General features: G+C 40.3%; 1 protein-coding gene across 2 annotated transcripts; it reads right to left on the bottom strand.

Annotated features, from left to right (window-relative positions):
* Positions 1 to 12,814: 12,814 nt before the first annotated feature.
* On the bottom strand, positions 12,815 to 16,769 carry chst1 (carbohydrate (keratan sulfate Gal-6) sulfotransferase 1). 2 transcript variants are annotated; one of them, XM_034108172.2, is made up of 2 exons: positions 16,477 to 16,769; positions 12,815 to 14,898 (listed from the first exon to the last, which is right to left on the bottom strand). In XM_034108172.2, the coding sequence occupies exon 2, from the start codon at positions 14,850 to 14,852 to the stop codon at positions 13,578 to 13,580; it is 1,275 nt and encodes a 424-aa protein (XP_033964063.1). In that variant the 5' UTR covers positions 14,853 to 14,898; positions 16,477 to 16,769; the 3' UTR covers positions 12,815 to 13,577. The 2 variants fall into 2 exon arrangements, with proteins under 2 accessions (XP_033964063.1, XP_033964055.1); XM_034108164.2 differs by having other exon boundaries at positions 16,467 to 16,769.
* Positions 16,770 to 20,061: the final 3,292 nt, after the last annotated feature.

Raw genomic sequence — 20,061 nt, forward strand, 5'->3', positions numbered from 1 at the left:
AGCAGCAAAGGACAGGCGAAAACAGCAGCGTGGAAGCGCTCCGGTCCCTCCGTGGTATCCCTGGGGTGAAAGCAGGCCTCTGCAACAGCAGAACCAGGACAGGTGGAAAGCAGGCCCCAGCGGTGGTAAAATCCTCCTCCGTACAGCAGCACACGCCCGGTGGAAGCACGAAGCGTGGATCCACTCCGTCTCTCCGCGACAACTCCGGGGTAAAAACCTCTCCAGTACAGCCGTATTCTACAGGTGGGAGTAGGCCTCCGTAGATCGCAGATCGCAGGCAGCAACAGGTGGAGCCGCTCCGTCTCTTCGCGACGAGCAGGCCTCCGTAAATCACAGATCGCATGCAGCAACAGGTGGAGCCGCTCCGTCTCTTTGCGACGTCTCCGGAGGTAAAACACCTCAGTACAGCCGTACTCGACAGGTGGGAGTAGTCCTCGGCAGATCGCAGACAACTAAAACTACTACTTGTATAAGCAGGGATGGCTAAACGTTTGTAAGCAGGAGAGCTAGATGCTAACAGATGCCAGATGCTAACAGGTAGTGCGAGCCTGTAGAAATTGCGACTGCCTCGCAAGTAAATTGCAAAGTGACATATCACTATTTTGTCTCTAGGTTTCGACACTTTCTCAAAGAGAATCCTCAGCACTTAAAAATATAACTCAAGGTAACAAATGCCTTGAGTTTGCACTTCTTTGTATAACTTTAGGGGATTTAGTAAGTCATGAGAAAAAATAAGGCTTTGACAGAAACTCTTACCAAGGTCTTCACACAATAATAACCACTGTGAGCTCCTTGATTTCCCTTTAGCTCTTTAACAGACATTCCAACGATGCTGATTTCATCATGAGTACAAATTAATGGGTAGTGCTACAATTAACAGACACAAAAGTGTGTTTTGGAGTCCTCTGGAGAGTGTGAACTCAGGTTGTGGGAAGAAAATATAATACCATTCTCAACAAAATGGTGTTATCCTTTCAGAAATGTTAATCGTTTACTCCATTGTGGTTCGCAGAGACCTTGGGTATTAAACAGATTTAAAGATGACAGCCTATATAAAAATGAGGGAAGGTCTCGATGTTCTTATTTCTCATCAACAGGTTGAGAAAGGACTCGTATAGATATTTGCAAAAAACAAATAAAAAGGTTAAAAAATGTATTATTTAAATGTAATTTGTAGGGCTCAAATGTTATAGCAGTGGGGAAATATTACATATTGTTCGAAAAATTATTTATAGTTGTGCTCTGTTAGGCCAGTTCTTTCTAACCAGCACCTTTAAACATAATGTGTTTCTTTAACCTTTAAAATAGAGATAAATGGTGCTAATTTCACTAATTATTCAATGTAATGGTGTATGGAGCTCATAATAGACTGGTCTGTCATGTTATCATTGTAATCAAGTGTTTTTATTTGGTAAAGCTTAAAGGCCTGAGAGCTTGCCTTTAAAAAAAACTATTTATAGTAGATATTGAATGCAAAATAAATCACATAAGGGAATATTCTTGCAGCGTTTCCTCCAAAATGAACACAGTATAGAAGAGTGGCAAGTCAGGTGACGTCCCCTGTTGGAGAGAAACTGACATGCCCAAAAGCTTTTATGCAAAGACGAGGTTAAAATAAACACGCAATGCTGCGTGGGTTTGCAGATAAATCCCTGCACGGGTGCTTATCTCAGCAAGGATTTATGAGAAATACTGTCAACCAATATGGAAATGAGAAGAAAAAAAAAACATACAGTATGATGAAAATGTGATTATAAACAAGAGTGTTTTATTACATAACTAAGGTTGGACATAAAATGGCATTATCCAGATATACTCTACATCACTGGGTTCATTCACCACTCCATATGCACCCTCTGATTTACAGCCTCAGTGTCTGAGAAAACAATTGTGCTTGGTCAATTGAGAGTTTGATCGTGATTTATGCCCTTGACCACCCCGCCCAGGTTCAGCCTCTGTCATGGTTTCTCTGAGAGTATTGCACAGAGTCTACTCAGCACATCTTTGCAGGACATATACTGTATCTGTGAATCAACCATTTTCAGCGTCAAAATGGAGATATTTCCATGTTTCCTCTATTCCCAGACATCTCAGAGCTTCATTTTTAGCTCAGGACTGCTCATACTTGTTTGCCTGTGCGTGCGCTAATCTCATTCCAGTTTTTCAGGCCAGCCGAGGGGAGAATTTAAACATGGAGAGAGCCATAGCTGACCACAGTGACGTAAGCGCTGACCGGCCCGACCGACACTGTGCGCACATACACACACTCGCACACACACACACACACACACACACACACACACACACACACACACACACACACACACACACACACACACACACACACACACACACACACACACACACACACACACACACACACACACACACACACACACACACACACACACACACACACACATACTCTCACACACCTATACCCACATTTCCACGGGGGGATTAAGCATCAATGGCCCCTCAGTGTGTGTGTGTGTGTGTGTGTGTGTGTGTGTGTGTGTGTGTGTGTGTGTGTGTGTGTGTGTGTGTGTGTGTGTGTGTGTGTCAGGAGGGAGGGGGGGGGGGGGGGGGGTATGTGCATGTGGGAGCCAGAGAGAGGGAGTAACCTATGCTTGCCAGTTGCAGCTGTAGCTCGGAGCATTTAAAGGTCTGAGTGTCATTTTCAGTTTTCCCCTCTTTTCATTTAGAAATAATTTGTACCCGCTGGAAGAGTTCATGCTTTCATATATTACAATGTTAACTATGAAGAAATAGGTCAATGTGAAAAGTAATTTATTAAATTATCATATTTCAAATTCCATTGTTTCATCTCTATTTCAAGCTTGGAAATGTTTCAGAACCATGCTTCGTGCAAAATTAAATGTATCCAGCAAAAATGAAGTCATTGATGCCAAGTCATCTCGGAATGAGCTAATGTTACAAATATGACAAAATGTTTTGATTTGAATTAAATCCAACCACAACATTTAATTCCCCTGCCTGATATATGCTCCAGTGTGAATAATACATCATATACAATCTCATTTCAAAGCTGCTCTGCACATTAAATCACGGTGCTCACAATTTCTAACAAAGTAATGACCTGGTTGCTATGGCTCTCTAACGCTGACCTGCTGACAGCTTCAATTACGCTGCTCACATCGCTACTAGCCAAGCCCAGCTCGCCTGGCTCACCCAGCCCCCTGCTGCCATTTGCCCAGCAATCCAATAACAACTCGGACAACCTGCGCAGAAAAGTTGGACAAAACGATCTCATGATTTTCACATGAATCGTTTTGATTGCACTGCTTGACTCTCACTCAAAGCTCTTTGCTGGAAAGGACATCAGCAGGTCTCCTCAGCAGCAACTGATTGAATCATCCGGGCTGCTCGTATGCAAGCATATAGCTGACGTGTTGAGGTCAAAGACGATCCGAGGATATGGACAATAGCGATGATTGCATTGCATATCCTAGTTCAGTGAACTCATAACTATATCTCCCAGTAAGCAGCAGAAATGGTTGCACACACACAAGACAAAACAACAATAGATTTTCTTTGCACACTTTTTTCGAATTATTCTATTACTGCACGCTCTTCAATAATATTCACTTTCCGCAGTGTTTGTTCACTAATGAGTATCCTTAGCTACCAGGTTCTGTCAGCTCAGTTCACTTAACATTGAGCTAAAAAGAAGCAAATATATTTCTGCTCCGTCATGCAGTCACACAGGGTCAGATTATTAAGGTCACATTATGAGGGGATGAGAATGAAAAGGCATTGGGGAGACATGGAGGGAGAGAGATTTGCTGTACTTTCTTCCAAGGTCTTGTGAACCATGTGTTTAGCCCTGGGACACAACAAACAACATGAGGGGCTCAGCGAGAGCACAGAAACGCTTCGACACACTGACACATGGAAGCAGGCTGCACACACTGTGTGCCGGGGTCAGGCGTGTGGGGGGAGAAAGTGCAACGTTACTGGCAAACTGTCGCAGTCAAACTCCAGGGATAGAAAAAAGAAAGTGTGCATGTTCAGCTAAAATGTCACTCAAATACAGGACTATATGAACCGTCAAAAATGATAGTTCTCAATATTTTGTTAAAAGACAGCATAAACACATGCCAGTTTCAGCTTTCAGAGGCTGCTGATTTAAAACCATCCGAAAGCTTTGAAGCATTCAATTTTTTTTCCTTTGCTTTTTTATTGTAAAATGCATTTAAAAAATGTTAGCAAATAAATGAATAGCTTGACATTTTGAGACATATTTTTATTTACTTACTGATGGACAGTTAGAAGAGAAGATTGATATCACTTATGTCTGTACTGTAAATATGAGGCTACAGCCAGCAGCCAATTAGCTTAGAGATATAGCACAAACACTGGAAGGGAAGCTAGCCAATACATTGTTTGGCACATACAGTAAACCCCCCCATCAAATCAAGATCTAATAATTGTATGCTTCATTTTTTGTAAACAGATGAGATCTAATGGGTTAATTAGAGAGATTTGGAAGTGCTGGCAGGTGTTTTTTCGCCCTTCAAGAAAGAGTCAGGCTAGCTGTGAGCTAAGCTAACCAGCTGCTATACCTTCATATTTAATATTCAGACCTGAAAGTGCTATCAGATAACAGGTAAGCGCATGTCCCGAAATGTCATATGCATGTACCTACGCCAAGCTTTGCAGCATTTTCTGTTTTAAAATGAAAAAGTATGCCAAGCACATCTCAACGCTTCAGAGGTAAAGTGAAAAACCGAGAGTGAGCACTGAAGCAGAGGAACAATCCCCCGAGATTTCAGTAAGAAAGAAAGAGGTGGATGATGGAGAAAGCTCAGGCAGAGGGAGAGAGAGTTTGCCTCCAGCCTCCGCACAGAGGAGGATCAAAGGTTTGTGCTCTGCATCTCAATGGACATCCGGTCACCAATACTGATGAGCCCGGGCGTGTGATGCTCTATTCACAGGGTTTATATCTTATGGGTAAACAAGAAGCCATTGCATGGAAGTCAATGGACTTTTTTGCCTCGTGTTTTTTGACTGCAAAGATATATGCTGTGAAGCCGTTTGTAGAAGTAAAAAATTCTATACTAAACTGTCAAACACCAAAAGATATAGAAGAAAAACCATCAGTGTTCAGGCCACATAACTCTGCTCTATGCTCAGGGTACATTTAGCAGAACTTATCACATTCTCACTAAACGCAATTTAAGTACTGTCATTTGATATAATGGTGGATCTGAAAACCAGAATCATTGTATGCCAATTTATTAAGGCTTGGTATCGGTGCCTCATATCATTAGCGTGTCAATCAAAAACTCCCAATTTGTATCGAAACTTTCCAGACACACAATGCCTGCGATTAATTTGTGTTAGAAATAATAGACAATTAAACCACCCTACTATCACTTTAAATGTTCTTTGATTTAATGCTACGTTTGAGCAGACCCGGCGGCAGACATACGTCTCTGGGCGGGCATTTGATTTACCAGGGCGGGCCCACCCCGAAACTTACATTTCCTGGGAAATCTCGAGATTTGTCAAGGGGAGGGGGGGGGGGGGGGTTAGGTTGCCATAATGCTGTTGACGGTCTTATTATAGGCTACATCCATTGGTTGGTTTTGTGGCACATTTGTAACGCTGCGCCAACTTGGGCAAGCACGCAGGCAAACTTGAGCACACACAGGGTGGAAAGGAGTAAGGTTGAGCGATGGAGAGAAAGGGAGAGAGAGAGAGAGAGATTGAGCGAGGCAGAGAGCATGTGCAGCGGTCTGCTTGCGCACAGAGCAGGAGTCAATTTCTCTTCAAAATATAATTGATTGCCAGCCTCCCTTGTCCCTGGCTGGCTTGCTAGCTCGTTGGTAACGCAACTGATGTCTTCTAATGTGCCTGCATCTGGCGCTGAGTTGCCATATTCCTTTCATGAACCACTTCCTGATATCCATTGTTGCAGATAAATATAAATGATAATAGCCAAACTAACCTAGCAAGAGTAAACTAACAGGCCGCATCTCACTCAAAAACCCACACGACTCAACTCAGCCTTTCATTCAGAATTTCATTCAGAATTTCATAGCAAAATAAAAAAAATTCTATTAAACTAATCTTTCAACATAGTTTAAAACAAAAATAAATATTAGGACAAAGCCCTACAAATAACAACAATAAAAATAATCAGTGGCGGCTCCAGAGTATTTTTTTTGGGTAATCTATGGTAGGGCTACCATACAGTGGTGGGGCTCAAGTCAGTATTTGCAATGTAATTACATACACGCTCCCCTTGACAGTGAAACGCCTCGCGTGAGGTTTAGATTATTTCCCTGTCTCAATCCAAATTGACTGTATGAAATAAAAAGGCACATTTGTCTTGTAGTAAATAAAAAGGGCGACCTGGAGCCAATCCTGCAATTTCTCCACAGGTGAAAGAGTTGACATGCTGAAAACCCAACCCCTGCAGGGGGGTCTGGGGGGATTCTCCCCCAGGAGATTTTTTTGAAACACTAGCATAAAATACACATTCTGGTACTCTCTTGAGAAGAAAAATAAATACATCTATTACTACACGACATATTTAAAAAAATGAATGCCATTTTAGTTTTTTGTTACTTTGTTCTGAAAGCTGAACCTGCTGCTCCTCACAGAGAGAAGAGGGAACAGGCTGTGTGAATTACTTTACATTGTGGATAAGGGTTGATAGAGATTTTGTGGGACAACTGGTTCGCATTCCAAATATCCGCGCGTCCCTAACAAGCTGGTTATCATACAGGAAGGAATCCAGAACATACAAGTATCCGTTAAAAACAATAATCTATTTTAATGGTAATATAACAATGCAATACAATCAATACATTACCATACAAAGCCATATCATATCATATGCGTAATGTCAGGAGTATGCCTACTCCTGGCCCTTGTTCACAGGCTGCCACGACCTTCCGGTCCGGGCGGCGCGAGAAGAGAGAGACAGAACAAAAAGCTGAATAGGCTTTCATACCAACAGATGCAGGAAGGGGTGGAGTTTACTCAGCCTCCACACACACACACCCCCCCCCCCCCCCCACATTCCAGAGACCTTAGATGTGTCTTAAAGGATATTTAAGATAACACAAATATTTCATCTCATATCTCCAACTTCTAGTTACACAGAATACAAAGTAATTAAACCCACACATATACTATTCAAGATATGTAGACTTCCCTGAAACATGACATGCTAGATATCTTAAGCAGAATATACTCTTCCCCCACCTAGCACCATGTCCTGCATACATACACCTCCCCCACGGGGCAATACAACCCTGTTTACTCTAAACAGCCCTTGTTTAGAGCCATTTTAGTCCTCACCTTTATGTAAGGATAAAACATAGAAATCAATATAAAACACAAACACAAGTATTGTTTGAACAGTATTCACTTAACTGCTACTATTGATAATTACCAGAGAAACTCAAGGGACCTCTTTTAATATCTGGAAATTGCAACAAGACTTTCTGCCATTTCAAATGTAACACACTTCTTAAATATCAGATGCTGCAATCCCCCTTTTGCACTCTTTTTAAAATAGTGCAACTTACACAAGGCACTTGAAACATATCTACTGTGTCTGTCTCCCAATATCGTATAAATCCATCAGAAACTGAGATCCAAAGTACTTGAAATCGTGAAGGAACAGAACATCACTTCCCATGGCAGTGAAGGAACCATGAGGGGGCAGCTGAGTGCTAAGAAGCAGTCTCCTGATGGTGAATCATCAGCCCGCCTGCCCCCCCCAAAGGAATAGCCCACAACGACAGCTGATAGGGAGGGGGAGATGCGGCTTTCCCTTCACGGGTGGAACTGATCAGAGAGAAGTAGACTCCTCTGCTGCCTCGACAAGTCCCCCAGCCCACTGCCAGCTGCTTCCAAGTCGTCTGCTGCATGGATGTCCTCGAGGTCCTTCTCCTCCAGTCCGCTGATGACAGCATCCGTGTCGACCTCCATGACGAGACCCAGATCCGTCTCGATGTCGTCCCCTGGTCCTAGCAGGTGGTTTCCCCACCGCACACTGGCTCCCGTGGTACGAGCTGTCCCCCTTTCCTCCTATGCGGACGGCCTGAGAGATCCGCTGGGGTTGATCTACCTTGTCCCGATGACCTTCAGCCTCCTGCGTCTCGGGTCCCCCTTTTGGCGTCAACAACCTGTGTGGAAAAATCTGATACAAAATCCCTCAAGCCTACGCTCCGGGCTCTGGGGCCCTCAGCCGTTTGACCCACCACTGCGTAGGCAACTTGGAGCCTGTTGGTGGGGTGTCTTAAAACAACAGACGTCTGTGAACAGGTTTTCCAAATTAATTGTGCAGCTTCAGAATCTTAATACTTGGACTGTGCCAACTAAATAAGAACCCCAACATCTTTAGGTAAACTAAATAACATATTTCAATAGCTCTGAATTTCTGACAAGCATCTGTGTTTATTTTTTAATGAAATCCTTGAGATCCCATTACAAATCACACTAATGTTATGGATTCAAAAACAACCAACATCACGATACTAACAAAGTGAATGGCTTCCTGGTGATACTGCTGCTACCCGTCAGTGCTTAGATATTATCCCGTTGAAAAAATTAATACAGAATTCCAACAAACTGTCATCAAATGTCTTTCTATTATAAATGTAGATGAAATGTATATCCCCATAATGACCTAAACAATAAAGTGTATGGCTCTTACTTCTTTACCAGACTAGTTACATGATGTTGTTTAAATTACATTGTGTCTCATTACATTACTATGTTTTAGCTTAACTGTAAATATGTTCTTTCTACATTTCAAACCTCAGTTACTTTAATACCTGTTGAAACATTAGTTGAAACATTACTCACAGGTCAACTTCTTCAGTATTCCATTCTGGACTTACATCTCTCTGGTAGCCCCTTGGCCACAGATTCTTTATCTGTGTTACCTGCTATAACTCAATCAATATTAGAGACATGTCAACATTCATCAAACAGCATCTTATCCCCAGATATGGAGCAGGTCCATTCTAAAACTGTCAATCAATGGTCAGATTGAACAATCGAGTTGGGGCAGCAGGTTCCTTTCAGTCCCTAAATGAAAAATGTACATTGTGAAGTTTACACTCCCCCTTTTTTACACATTAACTCATGTGTAAATACAATCCTGTATGGGAAGAAAACCTTCAGGTCATAATGGATTATAAGACAATACCAAACATTTTTCCCAAATGTACATCCATTATTTCCACAGTAAACACTTCAGTGAAATTAAGTGTTTCTCTCCCTCTTTCAGTCCTAAAATAAACAGAATCTTCAAATGTCATAGTTTGAGTTTCACATTCTGCAAACTGCCACCTCCTGTGGGAGTGAAATATCATCAAGCAGATTAGAAACGGGTCACCTGTGCGGTTTCCCCTTTTGTGGAATTTTTAGGAAAACTCTCATTTCACACATTATTATCACACAAAAATAATGTGTTAGTCCAAAAACATGCTTGATTAGTCATTGTTTTAAATCATGCAGTTGCACTGATCAGATGCAGACATACACTCACTCACACTGTCAGGTTGTAAAGTCAGGTTTGGTCAGGTACACCTCAGAGTCAGTCATTGACAGTGCCTTCCCAAGTTACCCTGTCGGTCAGGGTCAAAGGTCAGTCTTTGTGGCCATGTGTCGTGCTCTGCAGAGATCTTCCAGCACAGGGCAGCATCCTCCGTCTATAAAAATCTGTATATATGGAGCGCCATCATTTATTAATTCACAATTACAACTATAATGTTCAAGATATCTCCAACCCCTCATTGCTGTTTCCCACATTCCCTGAAAAGTGTCTAGCCAAAAAAAATGTCACTTCCTTAGAGTACTACTACTACTACTGCAATTCATTTACACCTAATTAGTATTAAAATGACTGATAGATCTATTTCAGAAACTTGTGTACATCACTATTATCTTGTGTCAAAACATTACTAGGATCTGTAAAGCTCTGCTATGTATTCCATAACTCATTCTATTAATGTATCTTCAATTCTGGTGCACTTAAAGAACAATGTTACCCTCTTTAACAGTGCATGGAACCCTGGGTGTCCGAACATGCAACAATTACTCCCTACTTTATCAAGGATTTAAAAACAGAAGTCCTTTCGTATGTCCATCCGAAAGCCCCCCTAGGATATCCCCCATTGTTCTGTGTGTCAACATGAAAGACAGCCCACACACCTATCAATCATCAATCCGTGGGGTCTTATTTCATTATGTGGGTCATTCCAGAATTGGAGGACATTTCATGTCCCCCATATAAAAAATATAATATTCCATGCCCAAAATGCTAAAACATGCACTTTTTGTGTTAAACATACTTGTATTGAGACAAAATGTATATAAAGTTGTAGAAAAAGTGGTTTCAAAATATTATTTAAATTATCAAATAGCTCTCGAACATCTCCTAAAAAGGCATTTTTCTCTTGTCCCCGCTTCTTGGTGACCAACTTGCATGTCAAATATAACATTTAAAATAGGGATTTTATTTACTTTTGTTGGTATTATTCTATTGATATATGTCTCTTGTAATGGTAAAATAAATTTGTTAAATCATAAACATATTTTAAATAACAGTAATTTTGCACAGAAGGTGTGTCCCTCAACATGCGTTCAACCCTGTTACCCAAACATTTTTAGATTGGCACAGGAAGTGAACAAGCTGTATGTCAGATGACACAGTGGAAGTGACATCAGCAAGCCATGTGCTAGTGCCATGTGTAGACCAAAACGAAGTCCTCCCTTTCATTTTTCATATTTTTACAATCTTTTCAGTCTTAAAAGTGTGTGGCACTCTGACCCACTCAACCCTGTTACTCATATTATCAGAATAAAGCATATTAATTTCAAAGTTATCATTCTTGCATTAGATATCCGAGTTTGTCCTTGCCTTGAAAGTAGCATTACATGCTACATCTAGCAATAATTCCTGAGGTTAAAGCTCAAATTAGCATTGATTTTCAACCCTGTTACTTTCAACCCTGTTACTATAATTAGAGTAACAGGGGTAATTCTTCATTGGAAAATATTAATTTGATGCCTAGCTGGGCAAATCACTTTTTTTGATGGTTTGTTATCTGTTTTAACTAAATACATACAAAAATAAAAAATAAATAAAAGGTTCATTTTTCAAAAATGTTGGTGTCTAAATTGTCCTCCAATTCTGGAATGACCCATGTGTTGATTTCTATCAACACGTAATGTTGTATCGATGTATAGATTTACTACAGCAAAAGTATTCTCCGTCGGGACTTCCTGCAACAACACCAGTCGTTATCGTGATTCTGATTGGCCAGAAGACATTATCAAAGATGTTCTATTGAGAAGATGATCACTACGTGACAACAGTTTTTAAACCGTTTCTAGTCTTCGGTATTTACTGCTGTCTGTGCAATTTACTCTGCACGAGTTGGCAGACTTTATTTAGCTTAATTTAAAATTAATTTTTCATGGTGGGGCTAAGCCATTTCTTGGTATGACTGTAGCCTACCCCAGTATACCCTGGCGCCGCCACTGAACATAATAATAAAACAATTAAAATGTTGTATTCAGCCCTGATTAAAACAGCGGGACCAAATCCTGGATGGGCGGGCCCGGCTGCCGGGTCTGCGTTTGAGTGACCTAATGCATCGCTAAAACTGACCACTGACCAAGTCCTCTTTAAATGAAATGCTTTATTTGCAATTGTATCACTTAAAGGGAATTGAAACTAGTTTTGTGATTTTTAAACAATACCCAGCCTTTATAATTATACATTAGTTTGAATGTTGAAACTGACATATTTGTGCTAATAGATCTGCAATTTGTTGTGCCTCAGCTGTCTTTGGTGGTCAGTATTTGTCAGCAGCATATCAGCAGATGTGGTCATCGCACTAAATGGTGTGCTTTTAGCAATATCGCTTGTTCAAGGTGTTTCATTTGCATTTCATAAGGGCAGCTGTGTTTTGTGCACGCATCCTTGACAGTTTCTGTGCTACATAATGCAAACCGACATTCAATTTGAGCTGCTACAGTAACAGAAGGAGAATTAAAAATAGAGTGCACAGCGTGAACTTATCACGTTTGCTGCACACTAACTGTGAAGACAGTTTGCTAACTAACCGGCGCATAAACTGCTAAATGTGCCCAAATATAAACCAATTGCCGGGATGTTTATCCGAACATTACTGTTTGTACCAGCTGGGTGTCTCAGATCTGTATTTACTTTTGCAGCAACAATGTTCCTTGAGTCCGTCAGTATTAGCATAATGTACATTTTACAGCAGAAATAAATGGCAAATATCATTTTTGTGCTTTAGTTCAGCGATGTTATGTGAATAGCAGTACACAAATAAAAATAAGCCTTTTTGTATTCAGAATGTTCACTACTCTGGCAAAAAAAAATAAGACAAATTACTTTAACATTGCTTAGTTAAAATAGCAGGCCAACTGCTACTATTAGTATTCAGAGGATTTGTCCCAGATTCTAGACAGTGATTTCTGTAAGGCTCCTTTTAAATGTGATGTAATGTAACTATTTGTGAATGTGATTGTGTTGCACAGTGTAAGCTATCCACTCCAAAAAGAGAATCTGCAGTGCAACCTGTTCTACAAAGAATATCTTCCTCATTTATGAATCTTTCATGTGAGGGATAAACATAGATCCAACATGAGCTTTTAAAAGATATGAGATTTTGAATTTAAGAGGCATACGCTATTTTTAATCTGAGATGTTTCCTTTTTTTATACCTTTCCTTATGATCAAGGTGACATAAAACCAAGGAAATCCTTTAAAGTTTAAAGTGAATGTCTCACCATCAATGGACGACAGTAGCATACATTTTTTAATTAAAGACAGAAAAGGCCACGTAGATTTCACACTGAGTGAATAAATGGATTGACAAATTGTAAGATAAATAAAGTAATACATAAAACTGACAAACACTACTTGAATTAAGACTTAAATTACGTCTACATCCGTGTCGTAAACATCCTGACAATTGTGAAGTATTCTCTAAGGAAATTAATAATTGTTCCCTTGTCCCTTTAACTGGAGAGCCTGTAAATTGCAATAATGCATTGCTAACGTAGAATCCGTCAGAAGTGCTTTTCTCTTCCCACATGGATAGAAAAGCCATAGTGGTAAAGGTTGAATGCGACATTCACTATTTATTGCACAGAAGGGCTTGTACAGTCTTTTGGACAAAAAAACAAAACAAGTCTGCTTTACCAAAATCCGTTCAAACTCCAATCTCGTGTTTTTGAAGGGCAACAGGTTACTTTCATTGAATCAACAGCTTGCATACATGAAACAATACAGACTTGTCTTGGTTCTATTCATGAAGAAAACTAATTATGACACATTTGTGAAATATCTTGTCTAATTTCTTTGAGTAGAAAGTGTGCTGTTCTGAAACATTGGGGAATCATCCGTAGTTCCCCTCGGTGCATTCATAATCTTAAAGTTTAGTGCAAATTTTATGAGACAAAATTACAGAAACAACACCAACAAACTAAAGAAATTACAAGGCAACAATTATAAATATATCAAAAATAGTCATAGAGAACTATCTTTGTTACAAAAATGTTACAAAAGTTTTGTCCTGTACCAGTGAGAGTGACATGTTTTTCAGTTCCTCTGCTGATCTTACAGCCTTGTATCCCAGCTGGTGAAGTACTTTTTGACACACAGTCTGTGTGTATTCTACCATGTCATAAGACAGTTTCAAACGCCAGCTCTCTGCATTAGCAGCTGAGTCCCTCACTGTTCCAAACTTATGTTTTGCTGAGGGCTCATTGCTGCCCCGGGTGTTTGCATGTATCCAGTCTTCCACATTTTTATCCATAGGCAGCCCCAGATAGTCATAGATCTCCTTTGTCTTGAGAAGTGGATTTCTGGCCAAATCCTCATAGCGAACCAACATGTATTTCCCTTTGAGCCAATAGGGATGACTGAGACCGGTTGAAACTGAACTGAGAAAGTCTTCACAGACAACCGTAAGCTGACTCAAGTCTAGATTATATGGCCGTCGCCCCGTGGCTCTCCAAATACGCCATAGCCGATATGTATCCCTGAATGTCTCAATCCGTGATGACAGGATACCACGCGGGTCTCTGACCAGTTGAATGACTTTTATGTTCAGCCTTGGGTCTTCTACCAAAGCACGTAAATCTCCAATTTCTGGCACCCGAACACTTTTAATTGCCACGTGCCGCTTCTCACGGCATGAGTCCGTTGCTAAAGTCATGTTTAGAGCTGCGCATTTCTTAACACAATCCCCTTCTTCCACATTCACATCAGCGGGACCAAAGGCGTCACAAACAGGTTGCTGGCACAGTGCACGGCTTGCACCTCGGCGGAACAGTTTGTCTGTGGTGTGGTTGGTGGGCGTTGGTTTGATATAGCTCTCCAGGAAATAGAGGTCGCAACCGTACAGGCTACGCAGGAGGTCTCGACTGGCACCCAGCATCACACGCCGGTCTGCGGAATTGCGGCTGTGTGACAAACGTGGAATCAGTGTGGTCTGAACGTGATAAAGAGGCTCAAACAGGTAGAATACCTCCTGATGCTGGTTGAGCAGCTGGCCAACGAAGGACGATCCGCTACGGGTGGTGGCCAGGATCAGGATATGCGTTTTACGTGTGGCATTGATGGAAAAGAAAGGGTAGTCATCGCACCCTGCACCCCGCTCAAAGGGAGGTTCTGTCTCCTGGCCCCCCAGACCACAGTTCTGGGGGCTGGGCAACGGGCACAACTGGAAAGGCTTGGAGGTGAGGGTCCGGATGGCCGTGTACTGGATGGCAATGGAGGCCAAGGCCAGTAGAATCACTGCCTTCCAGGAACATTGCATGGCTGAACCACTTCATTTAGACGCAGCGATCCATTCCAGGTCCTCCCTGTGAACATACAATGATTGGTGTTTTTATTCTTAAAAATTATTGCGTTTGTCATTTTGTATTTTTTGGTTTAACTGTTTCTTAAATGTCTACACACACAAGATAACCCCTTATATGACATATGAAATTACCAGTGATATAATACAATTAGACACAGTACAGTGGATAATAGAGAGCATCATAATTAAATACATAGTTTGAATAGACCATTTGACAGTTGTGTTGGTATTGTCTTTTAGATTTGAGCATGAGTCATGGGTTGAACATACAGGCCATTATTTATTTATGATACTTGGGACAAAAGCGCCGCAAATGTTATTTCCCTTTATACATTGAAGGCAGACTTGAAGATTTAGTAATGTGCTGTAGCAAAGAGACAGACTCTTTATTACCTAATAATTTAATTTGTCTCCTGCCTCTCCTTCCCCTGTATCTAGAAATTAAAATAGATAACAGTGGTTTGAGTCCCTTATGTTTGGTTCCTATATCCAATCAACTGACACTGTCGGCCAACATAATGTACAGCTGTCTGAGAGCCCACACTATATTGGAATGCAATGACAAAACAGGTTGTATATATACATGTATAGACCACTTTTTGACAATGTTTTAAAAATAATTTTAACACACATTAAAAATAACAATTCTGGTTATATGTCTGCAGCATGCTATCATTATTAGGGAAACAAAGTATTTCATTAAGTACACTGCACTACCACCTATACATTCACCCTGGCTCTCTGTCTCCTCCAACATGTCTACATTTAATTAGGACCTAATTTGGCCTGATTGAAGGGTCTAAGCATTGTACTGTGTTCCACTTGTTCATCAGGGGACAAATGGCCAGCCCAGAAAGGTAAACAATAGTTTAAATCTTAACTGCCAATGTCATATCAAGGGGAAATGACGCTGCAAATGAAGTATCACTGACAAAAATATGTCCCACTCTGAATTAGATTTTTGTTTGTAATAGCGTCACATACTGGGGCCTTGATGCAGGGAGCTTTGATAGTGTAAGTACAATAATGGCTCAACATCATCACTTCAGAAGCCACGCACAAGTCAGTGTTCAAAAAAGAGATGATGCATCAGGGGATATCTTCTGGATTCAAAGCATCGTATTAAGGAAGGATACTCTAAAAAAATAACATACCAGTATAAAACAAATGAAAACGTTTCAATAAAGCAGATGATAACATGTATTTTCCTCCCACTCCGTTAGTGCGATGCTGCTTGATGGTTGTGCATTTATAGCCGAAATAATGACTTTTATGACCACCGATAACAACTATTATGCTTTTAGAGAGGCTATACTTTCTTCTCACATACATATTGAAATAAAAAGCACACTATACTGTCTGCAGCGGGATCAGGATTCCTGACAGAGATTTTCCGCGATGCAGGCATCCTCGAACGCTGTTGTAAGATAACCGAGCACAAATGAACGCATCCCACCCAACCGCAAGTGTTCAATAATAGAGAAAGCATCCCAACATAAAATACGTGTATAAATCATCCGATTCTATGAAACACAGTGTAATGATTGAGTCGGCTATATTTACACTTACTCCGGTATACCTTGTTGGTAGTTGTAGCATTCTCATGATGCGCGGTACGTCCATGAATCACCGCTGTTTTCCGTCAGTCCTCCAACGTTTTCCTCCGTGCGCTTCCTCTCGGGTAGGAGAGAATAAATGCGCCTGGCCGACCCGTATTTTCCATATAACGGTGGTGCGAGCCGGTTTAAGTTGAACGGTTGGATTCTGAGGCAGAGACAGAAAAAAGTGGTATAATGGTAACGTTAAAGCAGTGGTGTTAATATGAGTCAGCCAGGCGGTGAGAAAAGCGACAGCCGGGCTCCCCTTAAATGATGCGCAGAGGCTGCGAGTGTGTGAGGTACACAAGGACCGACTGTCTGGACCACCCCAGACCCCTCCCCCTTTCCACCTGCCTCTCCCTCCCTCCCTCCCTCTCTCTCTTTGTCACACACACACAAACACACATCATCTCCCATAGTCTCTTGCCTGCCACATCACTGCCCCCCCCCCCTCACACACGCAAGCAAATCAGCTATAATCCAATGTAGAAACAGGGTTCATTCTTCTTCATTGGTGGGATAGCTATAGTACCTTGCATAGCTTAGCTCACTTGTTCATGTTATCGTCCCTTTCTGATTGAACTTGGTTTGTGCAGTTTTGAGCGATTATATGAAAAATCCTCTCATGGTATTGTATGACTTTCACATGTCTAATCAGCATTACACTTCAGGTTATGTGATTATGCATAGCCCTTTCTGTAGTGAATCTCACTTACAAACAGTTATTAATACAGAGGGTTGATACAAAAATATACAGTAGCCTATGAGTGCAGAAAGTGCATGATGTCTCTGAAGGTGCAGGACTGAAAAGCAAGACCTAAAATGGAAATGATTACATTTGCGAGGAAGACGGGAGGGATGCACACTAATATAATTCGCCTCATTGTCATAATAAAATATTGTTAATGCAGAATTGCCTTAAACCTGCATTATATGTAATAGCCAGTAGGGGGGACTCCACTGGTTGCAGGAAGATCATGATGTCTGATTATATAGAAGTCTATGAGAAATAATGACCCTATTTCCCACTTGATTTCTCAGTAAACATTTAGCTGACAAGTGAATAGTCTTCATCACCAGTTTTGATGGCCAAAATAAAAAAACTTGAGGTTTCAAAACAGTATCCGCAAACCAATGGGTTAACCTTACTGTGGCTTGTCTCACAGAACACACATGACGACTATATGGCCTGTAACCAATTATGTTCACACGTTTTCTTTTGTTTGTTGATATTTATTTTACTTATTTAACAGATTTCTTTACAATTTTATGTCAGAAATTATATATACTGTTACCACTTTCCAATGACGCATTATATTATATTCTCTATAAATAACCTATAAATTGCAGTTTATTTATTAACGCCTGGTAAATAATTGTAGTAACGTTTTATACATAAATTATAAGCCAATAATCGTTTCACAATTCTGTTTGCCAGGTTGTTAAAAGCTATCTGGCAAGTGTCCACCTTCAGAAAGAGTCTTGCTTTGTCTTTTAGTTCAATACATCATCAAGTAGACCAGTAGTGGAGCAGTTGGCCAAAACACTTCCAGATAAGTGCTAAGAGGACCTGGACCCAAATTCATTTATTAAAAACGTTTTAACACTCAGAAATAAAGCCATGAGGACAATTACTATTACGTTCATAATCACAGATGAGTAACTAACTTCTCCTGTCAGCTTAATATAAATTGAGAAATATTTTTACTTACAGATAATTCACATGACAAAGCTAATATCTACATGGATCTACATCATGCTACAACATTATTATTTTCTACTCACATGTATTATGTACAACCTTGTTTCTCGTTGTCACTTAAATGTTTCTCAAGTGGTTGTTTTGGAGACTGTTATTTCCCCACCCTTACAAAAAAGAGAAGTAAAATAAAATATGCCTTTGGAAAACAGAGGAAGTGTACATTTTGAGGAACTTGTGGGTTCCATTTTGAGGAACCCACTGCTATAATCGCACTCTCGACCTTGTTCTGACTTATGGTATTGAAATTGAGCAACTATTAGTCGAACCGCATAATCCTGCTTTATCCGACCATTTCTTAGTAACTTTTGAAGTATTATTACGAGACTACAAAGCATTAGTCAAAAGCTCTTGCAGCAGAAACCTATCTGTTAGTGCTATAGCCACATTTAAGGAAGAGATTCCACCGATACTTAACTCGATAGCATGTCTGCATGTAGGGGAGGAAACTTATACAAAATGTACACCACCCCAAATTGATCATGTTGTTGATAGTGCTATAGATGCGCTGCGAATAAAATTAGACTCTGTTGCTCCTTTGAAAAAGAAGAAAATAAAACAACATAGATTAGCTCCATGGCATAATGCCGAAACCCGCAAAATAAAGCAAAAGTCTAGACAACTTGAAAGGATATGGCGTTCCACTAAACTTGAAGAATCTCGTTTAATTTGGCATATTACTCTCAATGAATATAAGACAGCACTGCGTAAAGCGAGAGCAGCCTACTACTCTTCATTAATAGATGAGAATAAGAATAATGCAAGATTTCTTTTCAGCACTGTAGCCAGGCTGACAGAGAGCCACAGCTCCATTGAGCCTTCTATTCCCATAGCACTCAGTAGTAATGATTTTATGTGCTTTTTTAACGATAAAATTGTTACTCTTAGAAACAAAATTAATGACCTCTTGCCTTTGACCAATATAGTGTTATCAACAGCTCCCGGAAACGTAAGTTCTAATATTACACTAGATAGTAAACTAGAATGCTTTTCAGCCATAAACCTTGAACAATTACATTCAATGATTCTCTCTTCTAAACCATCAACGTGCATGTTAGACCCAATTCCAACTAAGCTGTTGAAGGAAGTTTTTCCATTAATTAGCACTTCTTTATTAAATATTATGAATATGTCTTTATTATCAGGCTATGTTCCACAATCATTCAAAGTAGCAGTGATAAAACCTCTTCTTAAAAAGCACAACCTCGATCCAGAGATTTTAGCCAACTATTGACCTATTTCTAATCTTCCGTTCCTCTCAAAGATTCTTGAGAAAGCGGTCGCAAAACAGTTGTGTGATTACTTAAAAAACAATGATTTATTTGAAGATTTTCAGTCTGGCTTTAGAACACATCATAGCACAGAGACAGCTCTGGTTAAAGTCACAAATGACATTCTAATAGCCTCAGACAAGGGACTTGTCTCTATTCTTGTTTTGCTCGATCTCAGTGCTGCATTTGATACTATCGACCATGATATCCTATTGCAAAGACTAGAGCACTTAGTTGGCATACAGGGAACTGCTTTAGGCTGGTTTATGTCCTATCTATCTGAACGCTCTCAGTTTGTACGTGTCAACGATGAATCTTCCACGCAAACCAAAGTTAGCCATGGAGTGCCACAGGGCTCAGTGCTCGGACCTATTTTGTTCACATTATATATGCTTCCATTAGGCAATATTATAAGGAATCATTCTGTAAACTTTCAATGTTATGCGGATGATACTCAACTATATTTATCAATCAAGCCTGATGAAATTAATCATCTAAATAAAATTCAAGACTGCCTTAAGAACTTAAAAACGTGG

Source organism: Pseudochaenichthys georgianus, chromosome 3 (assembly GCF_902827115.2).
Source record: "Pseudochaenichthys georgianus chromosome 3, fPseGeo1.2, whole genome shotgun sequence".
Taxonomy (NCBI): Eukaryota; Metazoa; Chordata; class Actinopteri; order Perciformes; family Channichthyidae; genus Pseudochaenichthys; species Pseudochaenichthys georgianus.